General features: G+C 35.8%; 1 protein-coding gene across 4 annotated transcripts in view; it reads right to left on the reverse strand.

The window, feature by feature from the left end:
• Positions 1 to 126: 126 nt before the first annotated feature.
• The window catches only part of LOC129281168 (polycystin-2-like protein 1), a 35828-nt gene continuing 16844 nt past the window's right edge, over positions 127 to 19110 (reverse strand). Inside the window, exons 7-19 of one of the 4 annotated variants that reach the window (XM_064112921.1) lie at positions 18569 to 18739; positions 17981 to 18162; positions 17474 to 17594; positions 16257 to 16489; positions 15473 to 15590; positions 14616 to 14803; positions 13819 to 13966; positions 12711 to 12806; positions 10504 to 10680; positions 9280 to 9357; positions 7290 to 7724; positions 5074 to 5181; positions 127 to 4167 (exon numbers count right to left, since the gene is read on the reverse strand). In XM_064112921.1, coding sequence (XP_063968991.1) covers positions 5083 to 5181; positions 7290 to 7724; positions 9280 to 9357; positions 10504 to 10680; positions 12711 to 12806; positions 13819 to 13966; positions 14616 to 14803; positions 15473 to 15590; positions 16257 to 16489; positions 17474 to 17594; positions 17981 to 18162; positions 18569 to 18739 — 2046 coding nt within the window. In that variant the 3' untranslated portion in view covers positions 127 to 4167; positions 5074 to 5082. The remainder of the gene's footprint in view (positions 4168 to 5073; positions 5182 to 7289; positions 7725 to 9279; positions 9358 to 10503; positions 10681 to 12710; positions 12807 to 13818; positions 13967 to 14615; positions 14804 to 15472; positions 15591 to 16256; positions 16490 to 17473; positions 17595 to 17980; positions 18163 to 18568; positions 18740 to 19110) is intronic. The other 3 variants (XM_064112922.1, XM_054917112.2, XM_064112923.1) reach the window with 3 other exon arrangements.

The following is a 19110-nucleotide window of genomic DNA, read 5'->3' on the forward strand; positions in this document are numbered from 1 at the left end:
ATTACAACTTCCATGGAAATCTTGATTTGACCTTTGTTCCAATAATGGTAAACTTACCATCGATGACTAAAGGGGGGGGGATCTAATGAAATGATGGAATTATGAAGAAAACACATGTAACACAGATTATGGGGTACTATAACATATAGTTTTATTAAAGAGATAATTTGGGAGTACAAGAAGCAAGTATATTGAATCTGAATAAGCACACTTCAGGGGCCAATTGCCTAAAAACTTTATCATAAAAACAAGTGTTAAAAACTGAAAACTCCAATTTTGCCATTGACTCTGGTTAAAATAGTCAGTTTTTTTCTGCAGTAAAATATCTTATGCCACAATTGTGTCATCAAGAGCACAAAATTCAAGGTAATTTTCTGAAAGAACCTGGGTATATTTCAAGGCACAGTCTAAGTTATTATTTTGTTCATGTAACGATTAAAAAAAAATGATTACAGTTTTAACAGTCCATACAAAGGCAACTCTTTGGAATATATACCAAAGTTTCAGCTAAGTGTCAGCCATTTTGTTCTTCAATTTGACTTGAAGGCTTTCGGTCAAAAATAATTTCAGAGCCTTGAAAAATCCACAAAAATTTCAGCCTGCAAGCATTTTCAGTATATTCTGTTGTTCAACAATTTGTAAGTGACACTGACTTTAAAATAACCAGTTGGGTATTTTTCTAGACACATTTTGCATGCCAGGCAACTGTTCATATAATCTGGCGATTGACAAACGATATAAATGTATTAGATGCATTCAAACGTCTTTAGAAACAACTTTTACCTGTTTGTTTTACTTAAAAAAAAACAATAAAATTCAAGGTGATATATATCTTGCATAACATTTCATATTCAACAAATTTGAAACTTAACAAACTAGGACGGCTTTAACTGGAATTATACTCTCCTTTTAAATGCAAATCTGTTTTACCTCCAAAACATTTAATTTCAAGCTCGAGTGTTGCCTTCGAAACTACTTAAAGACAGCATTTTCACATTATTTTCAATATTCAATAACCTTTATAGAAACTTTTCAATTCAAAACTGCATTACACTTTTCTTTCATTTAAGATCAATGTTCAAAAGAACATAGCAGTAATAATTATTCATCACATGGCATTTCTTTTTTTTATATATTTTTTTTTTTACTTCAGTCCGTTGATAAAAATTGTGATTTGTAATCAAGAGGGGTTACGCATAAACATCAAAAGTAGGACTGCTTTGTCATTACTTGTTACTCCTAGCAAGGCATGTTCTTTAAAAATGAATGAATACAAAATATGGACGGGACATTTTCAAGGTGTTATGCATCAAATCTCAGATTTTCCAGTCCAGTAACATTAGAATTCTTGACAGTGTATAAAAAAGCTCTGAACATTAAGTCCACAAGAGACATTTCTTTCTCTTCAAGAAATACTTTCAAGGCAAGGTTGTGAAAAATCCAAAATCCATTGGCTTTCAATTGATAATAAACAAGGCATCATAAATTAGGGACGGGTTAATGTATATTGTTACTTTTAACATCTATTTCTTTGGATAAAAGAAACAAAAACATAAATATTCAGAAGGTTGCTTTCTGGAATACACATTCCATGGAAAATAATTTTAATTTCTAGGGATAAAATACATATGGTTTAATTTGATTTTTGTTGGTACATGTATTTACCAGACCTGGCAAAAAAAATTATCTACACTGTAGAAGAAGTGCAAATTGTGCTTTGAAATTGAATACAAGAAACAACTACATGTATCAACTATTTACATTTTTTGTTTGTTTTTGTTCAGCTCAAATATGATCCAGCCTATATAACCTCTATATAAGTCCAGAATAAACCACATACACTTATTCATGTATATACTGTAGGTCTATGAACACCAACTACACATGTGCATACATTCAAACTCATTTCAGCTCTTCATGTCTTTAAAAAGATGAAGATTGTTACAATCTTGTGCCAGCTAATAACGTACATTAATGCCATTTAAAATTACCATACAATTCTTATAATGATTTTATTAATGATTTTAGTGATATCGTTCTTGAGTATAGTACATTAAATCCCATTAAAGAACACATAAATAAGAAAAACCTGGAAAAAATTCATTTAAATTTGGACTGATGTTGATCAATGCTTTCATTTATATTAATAATCTTCTCTTTACTGAGGTAAAATTTGAAGAAGAATTTTTTGGGTCAACGTTTATGAATTTTAAGCAAAATCTTTGTGTAGTTTCAAAATCATTTAAAAATGTCCAATTGATTTTTGTCCAATGAAGTAAAAATAATGTATGGTTTGAATTTGGCAAGTTTACACATACTATGCACTGCAAATATTTACAGGCAGACATAATAATTATACATTCAAGTAACTAATTAAAGGCTATTTCAAAAAGCTTTAAACATTTCTTACTGGTATCAAACCTTCAAAACCTTTTTTTTTTAATGAAATAATTCCCCCAATAATATACTTTACATTGAAATTTGTTCGTTTTCTTGGACAGATCATTGTTCTTACGCTTCTTTGCATTATGTTCATTTTCAAGTAAAATCAAGGGCCCTGTATCACGATGCTTAATAGCAATAGATAATAAGCAAATATTATGATTGATCATGCACTGACCACAATGTTAAATCAATCACATGAACAGTCACTAAGTTTTGTGTAACAGGACCCTTGAGAGTATATTTATAAACCCAAACCAGAACTAGTTTAAGAAAGCTTGATCTTTAAAGAAATCTTACAATTTATATATTGCTCTACAAATATTAACAAAAAAATACAACAGATATAAAGCCATAGACCATGTTTCATATACATGTACTACATAAAGCTCAGAAATTTGGAATGATATATCCACATTACAATGGCGAAAAAAGGTATTCAAATATCTTTTCGTGTTCAAAATACATTCTATTAATTTACATACTGATGAGAAATAAAGAGATTAAAGAAGAAAGGCACAAAAGTTTTGGAAGAAATAGGGAAGATTTAGAGAAGTTAGGAAGAAAACCTACATTTGAATATACTCAAAGCGACTGTGAGATATCAATACTTTATAGACAGCATAGGATACAACATAGGATAAGATTTCAGAATAAGAAACATGAAAAGAAGATCAAATGTTTTATAAACAGGGCATAGTATAAAGATTTACTAGGATGGATGGAATGTACACATAGGAAAAACAATTTTATTCCTCTCTTTGAAAACTAGACTATGTACATAACCATGTATTTATACATGTAGAAAAGATAGAAGTGTGGCAAAATAGACAGTAAAGACAAGTAGGCCTACAGATAACTAAAAGAAAAAAAGAAAGAAAATAAATTTCCCATCTTTTGCAAAACATGGGTCTGATGCTTGTAATGTTTACACAGGTAAAAAGAAAATAGGATTAAAGGAATAGTTGTGGTGCAAATAATGCATGCTTGAAATATGGATCTGTGTCCATTGAAAGTAATAGATCACTTAGAATACATATATACATGTATCATACATTGATAACTTGGCACAAGAAGGATAAAATTCACAAAATTTGTAACCATAATAAATAAATCAACTTTGACTCCATAACATTCTAATAAACATTTTTGCCTAACACAAGTACTTCATTTTCACATATCCACTGTTCTACAAATAATTATTTACATGTTCAATAAATATATTCTCTGTTCTCAAACATAAAAGCCTTTTCGTTTGAATTATATATCATCACAATCCAAACCAGTGTAACCACATATTCCTTAAAAATATTTGTTTTTGTTTGTTTGTTTGCAATATCCCCCTCCCAAGTGGTATTGTCTTCAAATAATTTCATCAGTTTGAGACTGCCAGTTAGTGTGATTGTCAAATTAAAATATAATATATACAAAATCCCTTACCTTTCCATTAAATAAGTGTGCAATTTTACAATGAATAACTTGGCTGGCTAAGTTGTAAAGTGAACTGTACTAACTCTGTATGTATTGCCAGTGTTAAAACAAACAATCCACAAACCGTAGTAGAAATAGTAATTCATTACACTGTGTGTTGTCCCTCAGTCTTCTATTGATCTCTTTCTTGTTCTTGGTATAATTGATTTGCATTAGCTCGATGTAATTCTTATCCAGTCGAGTGGAGGATGGTTGGTTGAACAATTAGACATTGCTTGTGTTGATGGGGTGATCCTACAATGATAAACACACACACAAATAAATAACAAATCAATGCTGAATTAATGAATAATAAAGTGATGCATAAAAGAATAAAACATTAAACATAATCCAAATTAGGTGCTGATGAAGAATGGTAAATATGTTTTCCCCTAAAAATATGACAGAAAAATATCCAAGTAGAGAGAAGAGAAATGAGATAGGCACTAAACAGGGGGAGACTTAAATAAAAAAAGAGAGAAAATGGAAAGGGAGAAAAAGGGAAAAGAAAGATAAATGAAATAGGGGAAAGAGGAGGAAAATGGTGAGATAAAATGTCGAGATTCTCAAAAGAGAATAGATTATTTCCTTCAAGGTTGTTTATTCCATAATAAGCATGTTGTGGATGTTATCTTTCGTAGCGAGTTACAATAACATGGTTAAAAGCATTCATCTTTACCCATATAATATAATGAATTATATACAGTAGTACACAAATGAGACTACACTGGTCAGTAAAACGATTCTGCAATGTTCTGTGGAAGATATCCAATATGGTGAATGGAGAAGGAAAAAAAATCATGTTAAGAAATTCTGAAGACTGGCCATTCTTGCTGATTAGCTAAAATCTTCTCGTCCAGTACGAACGAGAAAAATTTAAATCATCAAATCATTGAAAAACACAACAACAAAACAATCATGATTAAATCAACATATATCATTCATTTGTAAATGATCGCACATTGAACAGCTAAGATATGTAAATCTCTCAATGCACAAAATGTGAATATCTAACGAGATACGTGCACCTCCAATAATAAACAGCTGGACAGAGCACATGTACGATTGTCCCTTTACATCTGGATTTCAATCAACAGAAATAAAAACCACTGTATTCCCTCCTCGTAAAAAGTTCCTTTCCATCACAGCACACAAACTTACGGCCCCAATTTAATCCTCGTCCTCAGAATACTCCTCGTCGTCATCATCGTCGTAATCATCCTCTCCGTCGCTGGAATACTCTGAAGGTTCAGAGGAAGCATGCGATTCCTGATAGAGGGCAGCATGCAAGATTGAAGGTCAAAGATCATGAAGTAAAAATGACAGATGAGATGACATACAGAAAAAAAAGATGAAGAACTATATTCCGAGTGTGGGCATCACAGCAAGCACGACAAACTTAGGTGACATAACAGAAGAAATTCAATGCTTTGGGCCTCTTATTCCTATAAAATTTTCTTAATGATTTGAGGCCCACAATCATTCACCTCACAAAATCTTAATGAGTAAAATAACTCTGAAAGCAAAATATGGCAAAAAACAGAACAAATTATGTGGTAGCGGTAATATGAATTGAAACTCCCATATCCTTTCAAATTTAATACAGAATTTTTTTCTTTTTACTATGATCACATTGTTTTTATGACAATGTAATAATGCTTGAGTCTATGCAAATTCGAAGACACGGTATGTTGCAAGATAATTCAGGATATATTTTGTTTGATTATTTTTCTCCCTAAGTGTGGTTCCCAAGTGCCAGAATACATCATTTATCGGGCAGGGGAAGAATGAGACACAGTATATGGTGCAAACTAAATTCCAAAAGAGAAAAGAAGAAAGAATAACAGGGTTCCCAGCTTTTCAGGAAAACAAAATTCCCTGATTTTCCCTGATGAAGTTAAAAAATTCCCTGATAATTATTCAAACCCGTTCCCAGTTCGCATGTTTTTAGTTTTAAGTTGTTGCAGTAGATTACATGAATTTTCAGTACAAAATAATGTAAAACTTATTAGTACCACCATAACCAGACATTCAATGGATGTCGATTTGATATGCAACAAAATATAACAGTCTGATGTGCTTTCGACTTTTGGGCTGATCAAAATTTCCTAATTTCTCCCTCATTTGAGGCATGATTCCCTGATTTGAGGTATTTTTTAAATCAAATTCCCTGATTTTTCCCTGACTGGAAAAAAGTAAAATGATTTTCCTTGATTTCCCTGATGGGCTGGGAACCCTGGAATAAGAGGAAGAATAAAGCCTAGCATACTGTGTATGCAAATAAGGAGATCAAGGGGGGGGGGGGGTCATAAAGTCATAGGTAAACAAGGTGTTCATGTATCATACATTACTTTACTCACAACTTTACAATAACTGTTAAAAGTGCAGAGAAAAATGTGAAAGTTAATAGACACTCAATATTTCATTAAATAGATCATCAGCTTCACTTGAGGAAATCATAAAATAGATGAAAGCAAATCAAAATATTTGTGCAACGTGAGTAAAAAAAGTGAGCTTCATATCAGTAAAAGGGCAGAAAAGTTCTTTTTTGTGTGTGTGTGTGAAACTGACTAAATACCTGGGCCCCAGGTTAGTGATCAATCAATAAATCAAGATCATTGTTGCAAGCGCATTTTGCTCAGTAGATTGACTAGGAACCAATCAGAATTGCTCTTTCAAATTAGCGATTTATCGCTAACCTTGTGTTACGGAGCCCTGGATAGTGTGATGCCTACAGTCGTTTTCAAAATTCTGAAAAAAAAATGACTTTATTGTATAGATTTCGTGTTGGCTTGTAGATGCTGGTTCAGAAACAGTTAGGAGCCAGGTTTGGGACCGAGGTATCACAAAAGGTCTGTAGACCGTGAAGCACAATTGATCTGATTTTCTGAGCAACATTCCTTGATGCAACTCCAGCATATCATCATACAATCTATTGTATCACAATGAGATGATTCTCCATACAGTAATACAAGGGAGACTTGCTCCTGTCAGGCAGGGCCATTTATTTATTTCAAACAATCTTTATTGATCAAGAGACACACTCCACTGTGAACATAATCATCCAATCTCTTGCATGACGTTGAGACAAAACTCGGTGCAAGACGTCGGTGCAAGCGACAATTGCTGCTATCAAAATATAATTAGGATGAAAAATACTGTACACGTGCAAAATGTTAGAATAAAACAAGCAAAATTACATTAGTAGTGCTGACGGTGTAAAACCCCTGGATTCAGAAGCACAAACTTTTACATTAAACTGGAAAGACAAAGTGATTCAAGAAGGGTTTGTTCATGTGCATGATAAAGTGATGTTCTCTGTATTAGCTCGGTGCAACTGCAACCCACACCACTCTTGTCAAGTTAGAGGAACTTACAGCCGACATGACTGAGTCTGAACGAGGACTGAACGCCCGGGATGCTGTTGACTTGGCAGTGGTAGCGCGAGAGGATGCGCGAGAAGAGGCAGCGCGCGAACGGGCCTCGGACGGGGCACGCTCGCTCATCTGCGATTCGGTGCGAGCCTCCGATGGGGCCCGTTCGCTCATTTGCGAGACAGAGCGAGCCTCGGACGGGGCCCGTTCACTCATCTGCGAGACAGAGCGAGCCTCGGACGGGGCCCGTTCACTCATCTGCGAGACAGAGCGAGCCTCGGACGGGGCTCGTTTGCTCATCTGAGAGACCGAGCGGGCCTCGGAGGGAGCACGCTTGCTCAGTTGTGAGACCGAACGTGCCTGTGAGCCTGGACGCAGGGTGGAAGCATTAGAAGCAGCGCGAGGGGACTCCTCAGAATCATCAGCCTTGTTGCTGTCCTAAAGGATGAAAAAAAAAACATAAGGGGAAAGGAAAATGGAGAGAAAAATATGGCAATGCATAAACTTGAAAAGGAAATAAATGAAATGTATTGAGTAAAATGCAATATTAAACATTTCCTATCAGTCTCTGCTACACATATCTCAACATAAACGTGGAAATCAAAGAATGATACCATAGTTGGAAAACCTTGGTAGTATTATCACTTACATGAGAGAAACACATTTTATTTTTAAAGCTTAGCATTGCAATGACCACACAGCACACTTCTTTTATGAACAAACACAATTTATTTGCCATTTTTATCATTCAAACTGCAGGAATTGACTTTGTTGTACTGTATACGTTTGCAAAAGAATATTGGCTTCAAATGCGAGACATGCATTTTACAGTTTTCCACATATTTTCAAGATATTAATATGAATGTACATACACTGAGAATGTTAATTCCTGAATGCTCAGTTGTCTTGGGTAGCCACACTACAGCAATGGAATTTGCAGTGCATTACAAAGTACTGTATACACACAGGTTGCATCTTATTTTCTGTCATTTTAAATATTTTCCCTACTCTCCCTAATGCAGGGAATAATTTTCCTGGTATCACATCGCACTTTGCTCCACATTTTTGAAAGACTGCTATGCATTAAGTCTTTTGTATACGGTAGCATATTTTTACATAGGACTGTACATTACTTAGTTGAGAGCTTTTCTCTTATGACCGAAAATGCTATTCAAATTTGTAAAGCAAAATTATTCCCTGCAATGACACTATGGCATCTATTCGGTCACATTTGAAATCCTGTTGTAGGTCTACCAGGGCCCCGTAGCATAAAAGTTACTACTATGGTAACTTTGCCATCCAATGGTAACTACCATGGTAACGCTGATCAACAGCCAATCAAAAGCAAGGATTCCATACAAGTCACCATAGGATGGCAAAGTTAACATAACGGTAAATTTTATGCAACAGGGCCCAGAACCCAATTATCACAAATTCACTGCATTTCAAAATGTCAAACTATGGTTAATGGTAAAAAGTGTTAAAAAAAACAACAACAACAGAGGTGCAAGTTAGTTATAAAAATGTAAAGGGGCTTTGCAAGAAACTTGCACTAAACTTCATCTAGGTTCTGTAATCAATCATATATTGCCTTACAATTGATTTCAACTGATCTATCTGTATCAAGTAGCAAATTTGAAATTGATTACATTTTGCAATCAATTTAGATTAAGAAGGATAAAGTTACTCGCTGCATTTGATAATATTGTGATTTAATGTGATCATTAAAATTGGAACGCAGCAGACGTATAGCGCACAGCTGGATTAATAGACAGCTAAAAAATATGGAAAAATCTTCCAGCTGTTTAATAGATTACACAACTCTAAACAATGTACTTAGCTAGGCAAACATTTATGATCAAAGTACTAAATTAAGTACTGATCCATAAAAAAAAATCAATATTACTCATCATACAAAAGCTTTTAATATAAACATTGCAAATTAAGATCACCCTCAGTGATTGGACACACAACAACCATGTGACCTACTCACATCCATCGTCAAGGCAACCTGAGTGGATGATCGCTGCGACGTGGCTGAAGGTCGACGACTAGCTCGACTGCTCGGAGCCTATAATCATTCATCGCAAGCATGTGAAGTAAGGCCATCAAAAAGTATTGTTAGTATGTTCATTACTACACAGAAATATACATCACCGTTAACAATGAGCTAATTCATAATTGCATAGGAAGCTGATGGAGTCTGATACATATTTAATGTAATTGTTAAAGTTCATTGCAGCTTCAAACGGCTGTAGACTGAATATTCAACATGTCATTTTGCTATGAAATGAGTATTAATAATGATGGTAATAATAGTAATAAGAAGAGTGAGAATGATTATGATAGATAATATGATAAATGGAGGATTAAATAGTGCCGGTATCCGCCAAGTACCAGGACTTGTGGGCTGCACATGATTAATATTTGAATGAAACATTAGAAATATAAATTGTTAACAGTAATGAATGCATTTAAACTGTAAAATAAGTGATACAAATGTAAAAAATTATAGGGAAATCAATGCTGAATAACAAGAAAGACAAAACAGTTATTGTGCCTCAAGACTTTAGCTCATAAGTTGATGTGTACATCTTAGGTGTGCTGGCCATGTTGACGAAGCTCTGAACCTGCTAAAATAATGCTATTATATAAGATGCTGGAAACACTTTGCAAAACAAGGGGGTGTTTCACAAAGATTCTAGTGTAATTTAAAGAGACGGCTACAATTTCAGTTGTGTGTGGTATGTAACGCATGACCGCATTGTTCAGATTATGCGCATGGGACACGTACTACTCTGCCGTACTCTGGCAAAAGGAAGCATGTTACAAAAGTATCATTTGTTGTCAATGAGCAATGTGTGTTTGCATTTACATAGGTGTCAATGCAATTTAACAGCATATTTTCTTCAATATCTTTCCATAGGACAATCGTTTCTTCCCCCAAATTTTGCCTGAACGTGCAACATACAAAGGGTGTTTTAGAAACAACAATAACTCAAATTTGACTGATGTGTCACTTGCTTCCTTTTGCCAAAGATAGGCAGAACTGCGTATCCATCCATCAGATTACATGTTATATAACACGCGGGCGTTGGCGTTTAAGCATGACTCTAAGTCACACTTAAATCTTTGTGAAAACACCCCCCTGGAAGTACAAATGTATACTACATGGACATAAACCACCGGGGTACACAAACCACCATCAAACCCTTACCGCGAGTCCAACTTGGTGAGAGATAGAGCTGGGAGGGCGAGATCTCTGGGAGCTCCCGGGACGGCTTCCAGCCCTGCGACTGGCCTGGGAGAGGGACGCTTCCGAGTCCCAGCGTTCCAGCTCCTCCCGGACAAGCTTCTCCATCTTCTCACGCTTGTCAACGTTGCCTTGCTCATCCTAAATATGAAAGAAGGAGTACAAAGAAGAGAATAGATTAGGCCCCGTCTTACAAAGAGTTATGATTGATCCAATCAATCTCAAGTATATGGAAATCCATCCATACCATAATTTTTTCTACAGGAAATTTGAAATCTCCTTAGTAAACAGAGGATCACACCGAATCTTCAAGAGAACGACGACTGTATGAATATACATCATTTTATCTAGAAAATAATTTGAACAAACATGCTATGTAGATGTTGAGGTTGCTGGCCGTCAATAGTTGTGATTGATTGGACCAATCGCAACTCTTTGTAAGACGGGGCCCAGTTGATTCAAAATTAGGTGAGATGATGCAATTTCATACAACTCTCTGTCTTCTTCCTTCATCCTCTCTATCTGCCATTATTTTATCTGTCTTTCATTACTTAAATGCAATAATTATTAGATGAATTACAGTAGAGTCTGCATACGTTGACCTTCCATAATTCAAATAATCACCTAAACCATAGGTCCGCATTCTGAAGGTTGGTTTCATTTGGACCATGGCCCAACACTGCGCTAAAATTATGGGATGCTGAAAAATTCAAGTTTGTTTACATTGTGTGTTTGTTACGGCTAGTTTCTTCTTTCCTCATGCATTAATGGTGAAGAAAATAATTTCAGTAATTACTTCATGACAACTATGAATGATTCGAGTGCCAAATGAGCTGATAAATTGTTAAACTGTTACATATTTTTGTCACAGTTGGCTATCCATAGTTGACCCACAACGTTAGACCAGGTGGGTGTTTCATAAAGCTGTTTGTAAGTTAAGAGCGACTTTAAGAATGAATGGTGAACCTTTCTAACCCGCTAAATAATTACCAATGGAAATTTAACGGTGAACATCATTTACCACAAGAAAAGGATCACCAGTCATACTTAAAGTCACTTTAACTTACGAACAGCTCTATGAAATGGTCCCCAGAGTTTTAATCAAACCCAAGTTCAGAATATGGGCCAGACTATTTATCCAAACCATAATGTGCAAAACATGTGTCATTCAAGATAAACAGATTTCTGTGGTCTCCGGAGATTGGATTTTAATAATGCAGACTCTAGCATCCCTGAATGGTGATAGAACAGCAACAAAAGTGAACAATAATAAGAGGGAGAGTGAGATACCAAAGAGTTTAATTGAACACAAGGTCAAACAGTGGGAGAACCTATAGGGAGGTTTTCGCACCGCAACGCAGAACGCTTTCAGGAACATAGAAAATGTGTTGTCAAGTGCCCTTCATGACAAAGAGCTACCAAGAAGTCTTTGTTGAGTGTTAATGAATCAAAACAGCAGTTTTTGTCTTGGACTCTGGACAAACAACATATTTGCTTTTTTTTTTTGATCAGCTCTGAGACTTAGGACAATCTGCTGTTCCGGTTCACCAATTTTCGACAAAGAATTTTCAGCTGTTCGTTGTGATTTTAATGGAATTTTCAATACATTTACTGTTTTCTTGAATTTGTTTTACATAGTGGTGCAAAAACTTGTTAATTTTGTTTAATAATGGAAGGGAAAATGAGCATGTAACTAGCACAAACTGATCAGTAAATTGCATACAAAGATACATCATTCCAATGGTGAATTGATTAGTCATTCAAGCATTTATTAAGATCAGATGGTTCCTCCTATGAAATGTTAAGCTCTTATTCTCTGTTTCTCATCTCCTTCTTCTCTCTCCTCTCCTCCTCATTCTTCTTCTCCTCTACTACCTGATCCTACTCCTCATCATCCACTTTATTTTCTTTCTTCCTTTTACCTTCACCCCTTCTATCTCTCACCTCTCCCATTTTCCTCCTTATTTTCAATACAAGCAATTATAAGCAGTACAGCCAACTCATAATGATCCATATCTGTACCCCCATCCCCTCTTCCACGAGGATTGTGGCAGTTACCAGTCTCTTGTCCCCCTCCCCTCTCTCTTTCATTCTCTCACCCCTCCCTCACAATGTTAGTTCCAAATGATCACGTCACATCAGTCTGTAATGTTAAGACACACTCTTTCTACCTCATCTTCATCCATCTCACTATACTGAGATGCGGATGAAGAAGATCGCGGCAGTCCTCCGGTTCCTTGCTTGTAAGCCATCTTGATTTCACGCTCCTTATCAGGTCAAAGGGCATGCAAAGGATCATGGGTAATGATGAAGAAATGGAGTCATGCAAATAGGTTTCATGCAAGCATATATACAATGAATAAGAATGATAATTATCTTATAATAATATAACTAATAAATGTGATTGGAAGGCAAAAAGCAAGAAACGTATATTTGTATTTAGCAGGAATGAGAAGCAAAAGAAAATGAATGCTTGTGTAGATAGAAATTTAATGAATGAAATACTGTACGAGATGAAATATTTTGTACAGGCAGAGGTTATACTTATAACATATTTGGCACGTTGAGGTTGATATGGATGACAATAATTGCTGTGATAATGATGATGCCATCAATGATGGTAATGGTGAAGATGACAATGATGGTAATGGTGACGATGATGATGATGGTAATGGTGATGGTAATGGTGATGATGATGATGATTGTGATGATGATGATGGTGGTGGTGATTATGATGACGATGATGATGTTGATGATGATACAGATCAAGATGGTAATGATAATGATGATATTAGTGATGATGAAAATGATATTGATGATGATGGTAACGACGACAGGGTTCCCACAGACATTTGAAAACCGAATTCCATGACATTTCCATGACCAAAATTGCTGCTTTCCATGACTTCCTGTGACGTCCCAGGAGTTATGTAGAATTTGAGATGTCACAAAACTTGGAAAAATGGAAATCATGAACACCGATTATGATCACAAAGTATGAGAGTTGCGAGACACGACAAACTGGAAAGCTGCCATAGCCAAGAGGTAAATGCAATTCCATGACTTTTCACAAATTTTCCCAACTCCCTGACTTTTCCCTGACTTTCCATGACCACAAATTTTTCCAGGATTTTCCATGACTGTGGGAACCCTGGATGATAAACACGATGATAATGATGATGTTGTTGACAAAGATTGCAGTGATGGTGATACTAACAAGGTTGATATTGAGTGATAATGACAAAGATAATGATAAAGGCTTGAAATCTAATCACTTACCTCAGTGATAGAATCAAGCAGTTTGCCCATGGTCTCACGACGTTTCAGCTTGGCTCGTTCCATTGCTTCCAGCTTGACCAAGACGGCATCAATCTTGGACACGATGCTACCGATGGAATGCTCCATACGGTCAACACGGCGGGACAGACTGTAAGGATTTCCAAAGAAATGACAAAATGAAAATAAAATAAATTCTTTGTGATACTTATCATTAAGAAAATCACAGCAGACAGGTGAATAAATTGCCTTTCCCCTTAGATTTTGACCATGACAGTGCAAACAATAAACCAACAGTAAACATGCATAGCCATATGTTTGCAATTAAATCAACTCCTCCCATCTCTCGCAAATTTAATCAAGTTTATTACCAGTATGCCTTTAACATCAGATTTTGTGCTATAAATCGCCAATACATTTACTGTTTATCTTTACCATTTGGAGGGGGGGGGGTGGCTGCCTTGATATAGTTGTAGCATTACAACATAAAAATCGATTTCATACTATTGGAACTTTTGTTGGTATAGTTTTTTTGTATTCCTGTGAAGTTTTCTGACATGCTGACATCTGATTTTGTTGGGAATAGACACATAAAACCATCTGATTTCAATCAATTACAGAGAAAAAATATAATGAAGTTTCAACTGGAATAAACTATAAAAACATGATTTAAATTCATGCTTTCAAGCAACTTTTAGTTCATCATGCAAATTTCAAATATTCAGCAGCTTTCAAATCACATACACAGACAGGGATCACAAAGGTCTCAAAATTAGGGAGTTCTATTTATGATCACTTACACAACAAATTCCTCGTAGGCAACCCCGCCGCCACCACCACCACCACCACCACCGCGACGACGACCACCACCCTCCTCATCGTCGTCGTCATCATCGTCATCATTGATGCTCACACGGCTACGGGCAGTGGTCGGACGGTGGTTGGCCTTGGCGTCTTCCAACTCTGCCAGCTGATTGTTCAGATCAGTCTAAGGAGAGATGAAAATTAAAACACTTATTCCATATTTTTTACAGGTCAAGAAACAGAGTTTGTGTTAGAAATAAGCAAGGTATTCAGTCAAAATAAGTCTTATTCCAAGCTATGATGATACAAGTGCTCCTGTGTGCTTTATCTGCATGAGCGATTATCAGCATGATTCATTTTTTAACAGTTTCAGTTCAGTTAGTTCACAATGCAAAACTTGGTTAAACTAAGAAAATATCAGATCTAGATCTCTGTTGATATAACAATTCCTTTTCATTTCAGAACGCTTTCTCTCACAGATATTGATATTTTCAACCTCTTTACATTTTTTTTTAGACTTCCTGTCAAAAATGCAATAGGAAAATTCATTCAAGTATGTACACCGAACATTCACCCCCTCAATAGGCATGAGTAGTTCATGAAATAAACTAAAGATGGAGCAAAATAAGGGTCACATGTACGGAAAGGTGGATTATTTGATGGAATTGCCCTTCATACAACATCACTGCATCGATCTAATAGTTATATATAGTAACGGCACAGCAGCACATAATGTAAAGCAGCGAACAAGAAAAGCCACCCATGGCTCAAAGTCCTCTCGGCCAATCATATTCAATGATTTTTTTAGCTTATAACATGATTCAAACTTGAGATGGACAACATGCTTAATTACCTTCTGGCCTTCCAAGTCATGGGCCATCTTCATCTGCTCCTCAGCATCGAGGACCCGATCGCCATCGACATCGTACTTGGCAAACACAGCCTCAATCTCAGCATCGGCATGGCCACGGCTAAAGATTCAATATCAGCAAAAAAAAACCGAAGGGAGTTAAGCACAGGTGTTTAACTTCATGTTGCTAACCTTAATAAACTACAGATGAGCCAAATTTCTGATTTCTTAGCCAAAAAAAAAAATGTGCAAAATTCTAACATCTCAACGCTACGAAAACCCCACAAGTTAATGGATACGCCAGTCTAAATCCATTTTTTTTTTAAGTATTGAACAGCATATAGTTTGTCGCAGAAGGCATCTTGTCTTGATTTTCAGTAAAATGTTCTCTCGACCAATCAAGTGCATAAATTTCAGTAGCTTATAACAGTTATCAGTGACACACCATTGATTAGAAATAGTCTTCCAAATGATTCTGCAAAAAAGTAGGAAAGAAACTGCATTTCCAATAGGACCCAAAGGAGTGTGTGGTAAAATAAATTACGAAAACATCAAAATAAGATTCAAGAATGATTAACATTTAGAGGTTTTTTTTGCCAATGCAGAATGGCCGGTAGATCTGCGAGATGCTAAATGGAACTCTCCCAAGAGTCTTGTTACACAAAGCTTAACAATTAATCCTTTTTTTTTCATGATTAATGCTTCATTGTTGTAAGTGCAATCAATCATAACAAAGCTATTCTAGAATCAATTGCGTAGGCTTTGTTGTACAGAATCCCGGACTAACCATTTGAGTTCCTGACGCCATTCATCAAAGTCCAGATGTTGATCGGCATTGTGATCGGCATGAGCCAGGGCCTCCTGGATGTCGGCGATCTTATCTCGCTTGAAATTGATCTTACCGACCATCTTCTCGTAACCCTTCTTGAAGTAGTCGGTGATCTCGAACTCGGACTTCTGAAGGGCGATGTCGGACTTGACTTCACTGTAGGTGTCGTTGATGATGGCCAAGAACATGTTCTATAATGGGGAAATATCATAATCATAACAAAAAGGGCTAATCTTTTTTGTTGTCTATAAGAAGTGTTGCATAATAGAAGTTCAAATTGAGCACACATTATATAGAATAGGTGTTGCTGATGATGGCCAAGAACATGTTCTATAATGGGGAAAATTATTATTTTAACAATTTTTTATTTAAGGACAATCTTTTTTTGTTGTCAATAATTAGCGTTGCATAATAGAAGTTCAAATGGATCACACATTATATAGAATAGGTGTTGCTGATGATGGCCAAGAACATGTTCTATAATGGGGAAAAATCATTATCTTCACAATTTTATATTTAAGGACAATCTTTTTTGTTGTCAATAATTAGTGTTGCATAATAGAAGTTCAAAATGAGCACACATTATATAGAATAGGTGTTGCTGATGATGGCCAAGAACATGTTCTATAATGGGGAAAAATTATTATTTTAACAATTTTTTATTTAAGGACAATCTTTTTTTGTTGTCAATAATTAGCGTTGCATAATAGAAGTTCAAATGGATCACACATTATATAGAATAGGTGTTGCTGATGATGGCCAAGAACATGTTCTATAATGGGGAAAAACTATTATTTTAACAATTTTTTATTTAAGGACAATCTTTTTTTGTTGTCAATAATTAGCGTTGCATAATAAAAGTTCAAATGGATCACACATTATATAGAATAGGTGTTGCTGATGATGGCCAAGAACATGTTCTATAATGGGGAAAAACTATTATTTTAACAATTTTTTATTCAAGGACTAATCTTTTTTTGTTGTCTATAAGAAGTGTTGCATAATAGAAGTTCAAATTGGACGCACATTATACAGAATGGTGAATTGAATGCAAATGCAATAGGCCTACCGGTACATTAAAAATTGGCATGACTTTTTTGGGTAGCATATACAGTGTTATTGCAAACAACAGTCACTCTGGGAATCAACTGATAACTGCTGAATCAAGAACTTACCAACAGAACGAAGAAGACCACGAACACATAGGTCAAGAAGAAGATGGGACCCATGAATCGATTGGCAGCCTCCAACTCATGGAAGTTGAAATCTCCAAGGACGATACGGAACAGTGTATAGCTGTATACAAGATGGAGAAAAAAATGATTTAATGATGATAGTAATTTGTAGAGCAAACGTTACATCAGAGGAGACAGGTAACTCACTGTTTACCAAAGACTTTATTTTTAGCTTTCAAAGAGAAAAGATGATTGCCGACCCCAGAATTGTGAATAAAAATGGCAAATTTCTGTAATAAAGTAACATTTGCGGAGCCAGCGAACTAAACTGTTCTTATGAAAGAAATGCCTATTCTTATTTTTATGAACCGTGTGGCGAAAAAGGTCTGTTCCATGGCCCAGTAAAAGTTTATTGTGTAGTGTCAAAGGCTCTGATGGAAAACATTGAAATTATTCCATTGTAAAATGATTACGACAAAACGATTGATTACAGAAGTGTTAACTTACATGCAGGAACCGATACTGCTGAAGTCCTTGATCTGCGTCCCAAAGACCAGGTAACCAAGCTGCGCGTAGGCCATGAAGATGATGGCAAACATGACAGTGAATCCTCCCACATCCTTGGCACAACGGGACAGGGTGGAGGACAGCTGGGTCATAGTCTTGTTGAAACTGATGTACTTGAAAGTCTGCAAAGAAAAAAATAAATCAATGATTACAATTCAGTGATTTTTGTACCCTTTCTAATACTGACCACACACACACAAAAAAAAAGATGTTACAAAAAAAATTTGGGGGGACAAAACACAAAATGTGGCATATTTTGTTTGGTATAGCTAAATCAGTGGAAAGGTTTAAACATCTGTTGGACATGTTTTGGTGGGGGAAAGATTTAAAACCTCCATTTCTCAATGCACGTAAAGTTTCACAAGTTTAAACTGTCTACATAATCGTCAATTACCAGAAGACCGGGAAAATCTACAGGAGAAGTCCTTAATTTCTGTATCTGATGTATAACTTCTAATTTCCATTATGCATAGAGTCGATTACACTAAAGTCTTAAATTATTCTTAAGTTTTTAAAGAAATTTCTCACCTTAATCCAAGCCAAGAAGACATTGACAGCAATGATGTTATTAAAGAGATCTTGCCAGTATCCCATGTATTCAAAGTCAGGATAAATATCAGGCTGGGCAAGCAGTCCTTCAATGAGATTGGCCACCGTCAGATAACGGTAGCAGCTGAATGCCACACAAACGATCGAGATCTGAAAACAAAGGCAAAAAATAATGATTATAATCACTGTTGTTACAATGGATGAAATGATTGAAAAGTTTTTATATTAGAAAACTACCTGTTTTAATTGCAGATTTACAGTAAGGTATTGTCCTTGACCATTTTTTTTTTCTTCAAAATTCCATTCAGAGTGCACAAGATGAGTGCACCACATGTGGTTTAAGATCTCATTGGGAGATTTCGAGTTCAGAGTTGATCTTTCTTGGAGTTAGTGTTGGGCTGATTTTCACATCAGCACAGCAACAAAATGATAAGTTTGGTCTTAAGACAAGTCTTACAGAACTATTCATATTAAAGATACACATGACATCATGCGAGACCGGGGGGGGGGGGGGGGGGGGG

This window comes from Lytechinus pictus, chromosome 18 (genome assembly GCF_037042905.1).
Source record: "Lytechinus pictus isolate F3 Inbred chromosome 18, Lp3.0, whole genome shotgun sequence".
NCBI lineage: Eukaryota > Metazoa > Echinodermata > Echinoidea > Temnopleuroida > Toxopneustidae > Lytechinus > Lytechinus pictus.